Below are 12,515 nucleotides of genomic sequence, written 5' to 3'. Positions count from 1 at the left end.
TATTCTATACCTTAAGTTTGCATCATTTCATATTAACATAGCAGAAGTAAGACTGTAAGCAGCCCATTGCTGCTTACATTTCCCAATTCCCATACAGCATCTTGGCTTTTGTTTCCAGTATCTTCCTTTTCTCTTTTGCCAAGGGATTCATTTCCCATAAAAGATACAAATGTTCCAATTAGTAGTTTTTACCAGATGACTGAGTTGCTTGTCTCAAGTCTGCTACATGATCCCATGCCATAGAAGAGGAAGAACAACGAATCCATGAGTTGTGATAGGGAAATGTATGGGTATTTTTATTTCACTTTTTCTGACCTACAGAAAGGGGCATTAATTCAACCTACTGATATTTTGAATGTTTGTCAAAACTTTTGAAGTTGAGTATAGGATTATGGATATTTAATAGCAGCAAAGGATTAATTCATCAATCTTTATGTTTCTGCTGAGCTTATTTGAGATCAAAACATATTCAAATCATACAATAATTCTAGGGAGATCCAAATTATTTATGTTGCCCAAATTTTCATCGGGGTATTGCTGAGTTAAGGCAGGGTAGCATATATGATCTAATCACTCACTTTCAGTTTTGGCATATGATGAGTATGAAATACAATTTCATACAATCATTAATTGCCAGAAAGCAAAAATAAAACAAAACTTTCAACCAAGATTAAAAAGCAACTTTAGTATCATACAAAGTTCTGTTGATGAAAGTTGGTAGCAAATGTTTAGGTTTAGTGCGACCTTCCCATTCTGGATCCTGGGAACTTTCCAAAGATGTGGATTTCAAATCCTCATTGTTGAGAATTCTGGAGAAAATCCTCACTTGGGGGAGGGGATATCCAAGTTGAAGCCTACAGGATCAAGAGAAGCTTAATGGCATCTGCAATAGAGGTTTGTGGGCTGTTTGGAGAAGGAATGGGACAATCTAAGATCCTGTCTAAGGCAAAGAGTCAGACCAACTTGAAATGTCCCCCAACTTAGTATGTTGCAAATATCATTCAGAGAATAGGAATAATTTTGGTTATTTTAGTTGGTTCATATCTCACATTCAGCCATAACGTGGTTTGGGATAATTGAGATATTGTTATTTGAAAGTAATGTTATGTTATGCAAACATAACATTATTGCTACTTTAACCAAGCTTTGGTTATAGCTGTAACTTAGAATGATTGTAAGCTGTAGCTTAGAATCTTTATATAACATAATTAGAACATTTTATGAAATGTTGACTTGCAAAGCATTGGCATCCTTTGGTATACGGTGTTTGCCTGATATTGGACTTCTTTCTTTTATTCTATCAGTGTTAATTCTAAACACTCTTATGTGTTTCAATGTCAAGTTCCAATAAATGTACACATCACAAATCGAACTCCGAGGCATTCCGGTTCCTACAAGAACAAATTTATTAAGATAATAAGAGCTCAGATGTTGGAATTCACTTTCCAAGAAGAGAAAGACGCTATCACTGAAGAAAATAAAATTAATTGCTTTAGTAACAGCATATTTATGGAGAGCAGTATCCTTTATTAAAAGGATTAGCAAACCAGATACTGTTTCATTCTATGACCATAAGATTTCTTTCATGATATGGATAAGTTAGCCAGATTTCACCATTCCAATTTCTTGTTTAATTTAAATAATTACAGTTTGTCTAGTATGATACCTACATTTCTAAGGGATGTAAATATCAAATATTGTACCTAGTGATTGATAGTTATATCCCTTTCTATGCACAAAGCACATTTTAGCACTTAAGAAAATTGTCACACTGAAACAGCCAAGGGTTAGAATCTTTGCTCACTAATACATCTAAAGGGAATCCAGCTATACTATAGTGATAGAACAAGCTGCTGGCATAATGATGCATTGTCTGAGCTCATTTGGCTCTCCTCTGTGTTTTACTATTGGCTGGAGTTCTGTGATATAGAAATCAGTGAGATAAGGCTACATAAATCATGGCCTGTGTTCAAGGAAAAGTGGATATCAGGGGAACAGAAGGTAAAATTAGTTTTCCCCGGCCATTCTGAAGATTTTGTGAATCACTAAGGAAGAAAAGTTTACAGTTGAGTTATGTAATACAATTTTCCTGCTCTGATACTTGATACTTGAACCTCTTGCAGGTTCTAACAATCTGTGCTTCTAGAGATCTTATGAGACGGATCAATCCAAGTAGTTGCTAAAGGAAAATGTAACCCTATTTTAATTTGTGTTGAACAAATCTAGCTCATGCCATACTTTTTTCCCTGTGTCGTCTTCAATACAGAACACAATTACCAGCATCAACAAAGAATTACAGACCTTCCAGGCACAATTTGAAGATGCAATGGCTGCACACCAGAAAGAGGCCAAACGCTTAAATGAACATATAAAGGAGCTGGCAAGAGAGAAAGAACTTAGTGGGCGGGAGGTATGTATGCCCTTTTAGCTATCACTTCTGGCCATTTCTTGTCTATCCCTGTTGAATATTGATCCCAAAAAGGGGATTGCATATCCATTTGTCAACAAGGGCTATCAGTTCAGGCTGGGAACATAAATAGATTTGAAATATCAAGTCTTCTGCTTCCGTAGATGTTAAGAGTGCTAAATGTTAGCAGAAACACCTGAAAAAACATTTTAGGAAATCGGTGTTGGAGATGCACCATTTTTCAAATGAGTAATATGATTAAGGAGGAGGTTCTTATATGATATAAATTCATAACACTGCCACATCTAGACTAACAAATTTAGCAAGCTTTGAAACACTGCAAACCTCTCTAAAAGCACATCAGCTATGTCCAAGAGCAAAATCAATCTATTCCTAAATTTGCTGGGCTGTATCTGAAACTGTAGCAGAACTTTTCCTGAAGAACTGCTGGGCAGTCTGTTTCCCCTTTTGCAGAAATTCTTACCCAGCTCTTTTCTCTAGCATATTCTGTGGGTTTCCAGGACAGCAGAACTTGAAATTATTATAGGTCAGTTTCACAATGTCTTTGAGGGTTTGGGATATGGAAATGATTATACAAATGGTGCCGTGTTGTTCCCTGGATGAGCTTAGACCCCAGCCAGCGGCTTTTATCATAGCACGTTGAACTTGTTGAAAAGCTGTCATCTGCCTGTGTTCTGGATGGATGTGGCCTCCTGCAGAGCATGTGGAGTATCCAATGTGTTCCCAAGATGGGTATTGGCTAGAGAAATTGGCACTGATCCAGCTAGTCAGTGCCTTTACTCCAGTTCCAACACCGGCTTGTCATTGGTTAAATTGGAAGCAGAAATCACTGTCCACCCTGTCATGTTCCCTCTTTTTAATATCCAACTCTAGAGGGTGGTTTTTTTACATTCTTCCAAATATCTGCAACTTTGAAAATCCTCCCCAGATGGTAACCCTCACCCACTGCCAGATGTTTCCAGGGTTCTAATTCTTTACAAACTGCGAACGCAGAACAAAAATGACCCCAGCCTGAGGGAAGAAAGAGAAAGAAAGGGACGGGGTGAGGGGAAAATAGAAAATTAAAGGACATAAAAGAGGAAGAGAGAGTAATTTAACATGACAGGCTGTTTATTTTGGCAAAAAATGGCCTCTTTTCAACAGATTTCAAAGTCCAGCTCCAGGAGGGACCACACAAGCAAGAGAAGAGGGTTGTTTCAGAGGGCAGGGAGGGCAGAAGGAATGGGGATGGGGCGAAGGGGGTGAGGAAGATCTTCAGAGATGGAGGCAGGATGGGCAGAGAAAGACTAACACAGGATTGGAACAGAGACAACAGCACAAGAAAGAAATAGGGAGAGGGAGGGGGAGGGGGAGAAGTAAGTTGAGGGACTAATATAACAAGCAGAGGGCAAAGAAACACAAAGCAAAATCCTCACAGGCGCCAGCATTGACCTACTTATCACCATGGGAACCATAACATTTTCACAGCCTTTTAACTTGAGGAAGTCAGCCTTGAGTTGAACAGAGCAGCCTTCCCATATGTACAAGAACACTGACACGGACTCTTCTGTGCACGCACACTCCACACAACAGCAGTTAAACACGGAAGTCTATTTTGGCAAGCTGCCAGTAGCATGTATCTGTCCATTGTTCATTTAAACATTGTTCAAGATTGTCGTGTACATATCTGTTCTTTTTACGTGAACTTAATTATTTGAATTCACAGACTATGTATGTGTGTGGAGTCACACTTCAATGCATGCTCACTCCTACCCGCACAAATACCACCACACAAACGTGTGCCTTTTTCTCCCACCCTAGATACCTTCTTCCATTGTGTCTAAGCCTCAGCTGGAGGCTTGGCAACCCAGGCATGATTTCAAAAGAGGCTGTTTTAAACGTTAATCAATATATAATTATAATAATTTCGTTATGAGCTTAGCTGTAATATTTTTGTGAAGGAGAAAACACACGAGAGGAATTAGCCAGGAAGGAGTGAATGTATGGGGGAGGGGGGGAAGAGTTTTGTGTGATGTTTTCTTTTCAGACCCATCCCCTGCAAACCCCCTCTCCTTATCCTGGGGAATAAAAACAGTTTATTTTATGATGGATCGCCCTTCTCTTTGGTCACTGACCTTTCTTCGTGAATTTCTATTGAGCTCAGCAGAAAAATGCTGAGTGCATTTGTGGATCCCATATGTGGGTGGGGGCTGGTAGAAAAAGGGTCTCACCCTAATCCTTCTCAAAAACAGAACAACAATAACACAGAGCTGGTTAGAATGAGCCCGGCCAACAGGGAGGATCTGGATAGTGTTAGAGCTGTTCAGAGTAAAAAGAATTTTAAAAAAAGAAAGAAAGAAAAAAGAAAAACATAGGACGTTGGGGTTCTTATACAATTCTCCTACCCTTCCCCAAAAATACACAGGGCATAAAAAAGCACAGCTTTCCAAGGAAAACTGAATAAAATCCAGACCGTTCTTTCCTCTCCATTTTAATTCACGCTGCAGTTCATGGGAAAGCTGTTAAGCTAAGATGCTTCTGTGTCCGTCCAGCTGAAGTTCAAATGGTACATGTGCACTGCTACCGGTTTAATCTAGGAATTTCATCTATGTTGTCATTAGTAATTATTCAGATATTTCAAAATTGATCTTCCACTTTTACTGCTGTCATCTCTCCCAACCTTTTGCTGTTACATCCTTTGTTGGTAGACCCCATCCTTTCCTGCAGACAAGGTGGAATTAGTCATCTTTTATGTCATTCAAGAGTGGGAAAGAAATCAGGGAGAAGGAAAGTTTTGAGGACAGATATGTATACCAAATCAAGTTGAAGAAGATTGCTATATTTTTGCAATATAATTCCCACAGAGCAGATACAGTCAATCGTCACTACTTGCACTTACTTGCTTTCTGTACTACTTACTGTATTTATAACCCCAAAATCATGGTCATTCACAGATATATGCAAAGTGGCAAAAAAAATTAAGTTACTCAATGTGCATATTCCCAGCTGAGGTCAAACAAGGTAACACTTTGCCTTCTGGGTCCTGTATTTCCCTTACGATCAATGATTCAGTATTTGCTAATTCAGAGCTCACAGCAAGTTTATAGACCATAATTATCACCAATAACAAAAACTGACTGCACTTTAAACCATCAATGTAATTCTCTTATTATAGACATACAAAGTTTCTCAGTCCAGAGTATATGAAACAGAAAAGCCAGGCACTCTTTCTTAAACCAACCTACTCGTCATGGTTGTTCTTCTTCAAGACCAAAATTTTGCCTCATTCTCTCCTTCCCTTCCTCTCTCTCTCTCTCTCTCTCTTTTTTAGTTTTCCAAAACCAGCTTCATTTGTTCTTTTCATGAGCTGCTCTAACTGATATTATCCTTGTTAGTGTGGGGGATGCACAAGAAAGTATGTCAGTTTAGAAGGAGATTTGTATCAGAAAACCATTTTTTAACAATCAGCTTCCATAAAAAAACATTGCTGTCCATTAATATTGTTTGCCTGACAAAAATATTAGCCACCTTAGTAACAATATGAAAGGTAGGTCAAGTTTTCATTAGAAAATTTTTATCTAATATTTCAGACAGTGATATATCATCATGACTCATTTCTCACTTAAAAAGGAAGTCAGTAAAATTCTACAGTATAAACTTAACATTCAAAAGTAAGTCCTACTGAACACCTTTCTTCTTAGTAAACATATATATAGTTCTAGTATATGTAGATGATAGATTTTTTATTGCTACTTTCCCCTTTAGTTAATATATATTACCAGTTCTGTCTTAGGCTTTAGATTAAGACTATATTTCCCCCAAAACTTGCATTTTAAATACTTCCTTTGTTCAAATATAGATAAAATAAAAAGCCCAATGTAGTTGGATGGCATCCACCAGGGGCAAATTATATTCAATTGCAGATGTGTGCCTTTCCCTCTGGAGATCAAATTTTCATTTGCATGTTTTAATCAATCAACCAAGACTACAATCCACTGCACACTGACCATATGATACAGATAGAAGAGAATTTTTGTGGTTCAGGGTTGAAAAGTTGAATCCTTAGTACTTTCTGAGCTTGATTGTTTTCTTGCAGATGTTTCATTACCAACTAGGTAACAACATCAGTGCTCCTGGTCCATCCTAGCACTGATGCTGTTACCTTGTTTAGTAATGCAACATCTACAAGAAAGCAACCAAGCTCAGAGAGCACCAAGGACCCTATGACCATATAATGATATTTATTAGCCATATAACGATATTTATTAATATCATCAATAATCTTATTTCTGGATAGTAGATGCCTAATAACATGTGCATGGTGCCTTTAACTGTGTGTTTTGCGTCCAACCTCACCCTGGAAGTACACCAATATCAATTCTCCTGGAGTAAATCCCCTTGAAGTCATTAGGATTATTTTCCAAAGTGCCTTAAAATTGATGTAGCTTTTTCTTAAAGGCAGAACAGCTCAAAGTCCAACTACGGTTGGCAGAAGATACCTATGCAGATGTTCACAAAGAACTCACTGAGCTTCACCAGAGACTGCAGGAATCAGAAGAAGCTTGTGATCAGCGACAAAAAGAGCTACTGGAATTTCACAGGGCTGTAGCAGATGAGAGCAGAGAAAAGGAAGCACTTCAGAAATCCAATGCTGACCTCAGAGCAGCTGTCAAAAAAACAGAGAATGAGAAGCTCAGGTCAGCAGACTTGGCACAATGTCAGGCTGGGAGAAGAAGCTTATACACATTGATGGAACAGATGTAGTGTTTTTAGAGATGACTGATAATAAACACTTGACCTCTTGTAGACTGCAGAGAATCAAGGAAGAACAAGAACAGAAGATTGCCATTCTGGAAGAAGCAAAAGCCACAGTTGAGGTAGAAGTGGGAGAGCTCCGAGTAAATCTACGGGAAGTAGAGAAAGCACACATGGAAGCCAGAAGAGAGCTTCAGGAGCTGCGCAGAGAGGTAGCTTACAGACTTTCTCATTGTTCAATTCAGGTCCAAGAATGTAACAGGTTAATGGAAAGAAACACTTGACATGATCAGTGGAGGTTAGGGAGGATGTATGCAAGATCATTTGACATTACTGTTAACTCCTGAGATTGATACCTAAGTAGAGTGAACTATAGCAAATGTAATAGCACCATCCTAAATGTACTAATTGCTATTATTTGAAATTCAAATGGACAGTATCCTGATATCATTTCTGCATGTAATGATATGCAATTATAATGTAGATTTGTCCCTAGAACTTCCTTTCTTTTTCAGGCCTTCCTGATAGCATGATGCATATACAACAAATAGGCAGCATGTTCTTGCTGAAGAATTTGTTAGTTTTCTATTAGGCTTTTCTATTAGGCTTCCTATGGTTGGGGTGTGGTACAGTCAATCATGGCAGTTAGAAGCAGTTGCCAACTATGGCAATACTTCTTTTATGCAAAAGAGTCCACATGTAGATTGGGAATTTGGGGCACATATTTTGTATTGAAGAATAGCTACATTCAAATCCTTCCTGCACAGGTAAAGTCCCTGGAAAGCAAGAACAGCAAGAAAACTCAGGAAATCGCTGAATTACAACATCAGTTGCTGCAAAAAGAACAACAGGAACAGCAGAACAGCAAAGAGGTCCTGGATCTTAAACAGAGGATATCTACTCTGGAGATTGGCCATGATTCTGCTCACAAGGAGGTAACAATGGGATAATAGAAAAGAGTGATTATTTAATGGAAGAAGAATTGAAGAGTAAGTTGAGACAGTGAAAGAAGGCAGCATTTTGTGAAAGAATGCAATGGAGATAAGATGTGGGATAAACTGCATATTTAATGGGATAAGGACGTAATTGTGAAGACCAATACATATAGCAATATAGTATTATTATGTGTAGTGAAGGTGGAGTGTCCTCTTGAGTTGAGGTTGACTTGGTGACTTATAGAAAAACAGAAACATAGAAAACTGATGGCCGAAAAAGACCTATGGCCCATCCATGCAATTTTCTTAGCAATAGTATAGCTAAGAAATAATCTGCCACTAATTTTTTTCCCCATTTCCCTATCTATACTACAGCTCTGCAATTTTCTGGAATGTCTCCTCCATGTATATATTGCCCTCATGACTTTGTTTCCTTCTAGGTGTTGAACTTGCAGAAGAAGCTGTCTTCTGCAGAGGTAAAGTTCCAACTTCAAGAGCAGGATTTAAAGCACAGCCTTGCAGAGAGTTGCATCAAGGAGAAGAAATTGAAGGATGAACTCCATAGCCTGGAAGTGAAGCTTCAGGAAGCAAGTAGGACAAATGAGAGTCTCCAGCTGCGCCTCAGCACCTGTGAGGGATGCATCCATGGCTTAGAAACAGAACTAGCCAAAACTGAAGCAGCCAAGAGGGAGGTTGAACTGAAGTTAGTGGCACTCCACTCCACTCTCCGTCGCACACTGGGACTTGGCAGCCGGAGTCCATCTCCCCAACGATCCTCCTCTCCAGTCAAAGGTTATTTTTAAAATTATTCACACTGCTATTGGCTAAATTAGATTAGCCATTCAAAATCTGTTGGAGTGGGCAGCTATAATAGATTCATAAATTTAATGAAATAAACAAGCAAACGACTGGAAAATTGCTATATTTTGATCCTGGGAAATGAAACATTCTAGGGGCCAGTCTTTATATTGAATAATATCATTGCTTTAAAATATGATTTATTGAATAAATCCATAGTTGATTTATGGCACTAATCCATAAATTATGATTTACAAACTACAAAGGCAGAATTTGAAAAAATATACTAATCAAAACTATGTATTTCATAGCTACTTATCTCATATACCTTAGCCAAAAAGAAACTTCATAGCTAAGAGGCAGCTTGAAAGCTTTGTGGACAGTGGTGGTATAGCCATCTGAAAAGATGTAGGTACATAGCTAATTATGGTAACATTCTCTCCTTAGGCAAGAGAAAGCTCCTACCAATAAAAAACCTTAGATAACCTTATTAACTAAATGAATGAATAAATCCTAAAACATGTAGTCTGTGAAGTCTTTTCTTCTAGAAATCCATTTCAACCCTGTCAGTTGGCTGAGACCAAGCAAGTATTTGGTTGTTTTATAGGAATCAGTGGACGCCAAACACCTGCATCTCGCACTGCATCACCTGAGAGGAGCCGCTCCTGTTCACCATTTCATCAAACTTCTCCCCTCAGGAGTGAGCAAACCACAAGTGAAATTGATCCAGAAGTAGTTCGAGATGCTTTGAAGGACTTCCTTCAGGAGCTGCGGGACACCCAAAGAGAGAGGGTAAGCAAGGGCTTCTCTTTCAAATATTTCTTCAACCTCAGATCCAGAGAGTATGAGAATGATATTGAGATTTAGATGGTATAAATTCATGAACTTTGAAAAACTCATAGCTATGAATTTTATAAAACTATAAGAGCACATTCACTAATTTATCACAATCTGAATGCAGGTCAACTTTATTTTAATAAAGCTAATACTAAGGAGTTGTAGCAAAATAGCGCCTTTCTTTTTGTGCTTCTGTTCATATTTTACTGTTGATACAAAGAATTTAATATAGATAGCAAACATTAATCCTCATATCAATTGAAGGAGAAGTTAAAAATAAAATCTATAATTAGTTCACTATTAAAAATTGGTTTTAGATTCCATCATCCATTGATTTCCATTAGATTATCCATATTCTTTCAAATCTTTGTTCAGTTCCTTCATTCATTGGATTTATTCAAAGTGGAATATTCTAAAGCTGAAATTCAACGTACAAAAATTAAGACTTACTTATGGACTTACTTAAGTAGTAGAAAGTATGCTTAAGACATAACTAGAATAGGTCTGGAATTATGCACCAGAGTCTCTATTCTGCTTTTCAGCGTTATGTACAAACGTATCCCTTAAGCATGTGTTTCTAGGCATCCACTTGAAATAATATGCCATGCTTTTTTTCAGCATCCTGTTAGCTTTAAGGGCGTTTACTAGAAATTATTATCAAAGTTTCAGCATGATTATTTGAATGCCTGGAGAGCATTAGGCACATAAATCTACCTAATCATTCTGGATCAAAGCCAATAATGGCTTAAAATATGTTACAAATAAATTAGTCCATTTGTTTTACTCACAGCAAAAAGGGTTTATTTTATGTAATGCTATGTTTTAGCAGTGATAACTTCCATCATTATCATCATCATCAACAACATTTATAGAGAATCAAATCCTTAAGGACTTTTGATGATGTACAGATAAGATACATAAGAAATAACAAACGAACATGCAATAAAAAGACAATATAAATAAATAAAAAGTACACAAATACTTCTGGAAAATTAATAATTATATTAAATGAATTAAACCAAACTAAATAAACCAAGAAACGAATCTGAGGAGCTTCTGAAAGGTAAGCAGAGTGGAAGCCAACCAGATTTCCACTGAGACACCATTCCAAACAGCTGGTGCAACCATGAAAAATAGCATAATCATGCTTTGCCGCTCTCACTTCCCTAAATTCCATAACTACTGTATCACTAGTAGTTTTTTCTGGTAAATCAAGCTGGTCAGGCCCGTTCCAGTGAGAGAATGCCATTCTGCAAATAACTAGGCACCAAATTATGTAAGGCTTTATGGATTAATACCACGACTTTAAATTGCATCCAGATACCTATTAAAACCAGTGCAGGGCTTGCAATGAATTGCTCCCATCAGCAAACAATATAGGCCACTTTCCTCTAAACCAACTACACTTTCTGAGTGATCTTCAAGGCAGCCCTATGTAGAGCACGTTGTTATAAACTAAGCAAGTGGTGATAAGAATATAAGTCACTGCAACATGATCCCCCTCCACTCCATGAAAGGTTATAACTGGCTTACTAGCCAAAGCTAGGAAAAGTCTTCCCACCTCACCCCCACCCCCAGCAGCCACAGCCTCAACTTGCTATTCCTGAAGAATCCCCAGTCATGAACCTGTACCTTCAGAAATAGGGAGCAGACAGAATAGAATAGAATAGAATAGAATTTTTATTGGCCAAGTGTGATTGGACACACAAGGAATTTGTCTTGGTGCATATGCTCTCAGTGTACATAAAAGAAAAGATACGTTCATCAAGGTACAACATTTACAACACAATTGATGGTCAATATATCAATATAAATCATAAGGATTGCCAGCAACAAGTTATAGTCATACAGTCATAAATGGAAAGAGATTGGTGATGGGAACTATGAGAAGATTAATAGTAGTGCAGATTCAGTAAATAGTTTGACAGTGTTGATGGAATTATTTGTTTAGCAGAGTGATGGCCTTCGGGAAAAAACTGTTCTTGTGTCTAGTTGTTCTGGTGTGCAGTGCTCTATAGCGTCGTTTTGAGGGTAGGAGTTGAAGCAGTTTATGTCCAGGATGCGAGGGGTCTATAAATATTTTCACGGCCCTCTTCTTGATTCGTGCAGTATACAGGTCCTCAATGGAAGGCAGGTTGGTAGCAATTATTTTTTCTGCAGTTCTAATTATCCTCTGAAGTCTGTGTTTTTCTTGTTGGGTTGCAGAACCGAACCAGACGGTTATAGAGGTGCAAATGACAGACTCAATAATTCCTCTGTAGAAAACCCCATGGAGAAACAGTAATTCCATTTTTAAAAAATTCACTTTAAGCCTACTCTCCCCCACCCATCTTTCAGGGACTTAGACTTCAGCGATATCACCAGCCTAGGGTAGCAAAGGAAAGCTGGGTATTATACATATACTGATGTTGGAAAATTGCCAGGTAGGCTGGCAGGAGGGATCAAGTAAGGACCTAGCTTGGAGTTGTTGCATAGCCACAAACAGCATAAACATCACCTCCCTCCAAATCCATAAAGCCTTATCTGGTCAGTTTCAGGGAAGGCAAACAATCTGGTGAGATTCTTATGGCATTGTATTTAAATGGAAGTGATGAACAATAAATTTCCAGCCTGAGATTATTTATGAGTGTTCTGGTTCCTTGCACCTGACATTTGATGACACCAACCCCAAAAACTCTTGATGATCTTGTCTGGTGCCTTCATGTACTGGTAAATGTGGGGGAGGGGAATGTGCAGAGCAGAGAGTGTTACTCCATCTGTACGGTAAGTGGGAGAGGCAGATA

General features: G+C 38.1%; 1 protein-coding gene across 1 annotated transcript in view; it reads left to right on the top strand.

The window, feature by feature from the left end:
* The window catches only part of CROCC2 (ciliary rootlet coiled-coil, rootletin family member 2), a 114,087-nt gene that overhangs the window by 78,864 nt on the left and 22,708 nt on the right, over window positions 1-12,515 (top strand). Inside the window, exons 23-28 of the mRNA XM_058187539.1 lie at window positions 2,267-2,410; window positions 6,866-7,104; window positions 7,215-7,374; window positions 7,930-8,097; window positions 8,538-8,889; window positions 9,503-9,687. Of these exons, the coding sequence (XP_058043522.1) occupies window positions 2,267-2,410; window positions 6,866-7,104; window positions 7,215-7,374; window positions 7,930-8,097; window positions 8,538-8,889; window positions 9,503-9,687 (1,248 nt within the window). The remainder of the gene's footprint in view (window positions 1-2,266; window positions 2,411-6,865; window positions 7,105-7,214; window positions 7,375-7,929; window positions 8,098-8,537; window positions 8,890-9,502; window positions 9,688-12,515) is intronic.

The sequence above is a fragment of the Ahaetulla prasina genome, chromosome 6 (assembly GCF_028640845.1).
Source record: "Ahaetulla prasina isolate Xishuangbanna chromosome 6, ASM2864084v1, whole genome shotgun sequence".
Classification (NCBI taxonomy): Eukaryota; Metazoa; Chordata; class Lepidosauria; order Squamata; family Colubridae; genus Ahaetulla; species Ahaetulla prasina.
The sequence above is the reverse complement of the archived record's forward strand: the minus strand, read 5'-3'. Positions and strand labels throughout refer to the sequence as shown.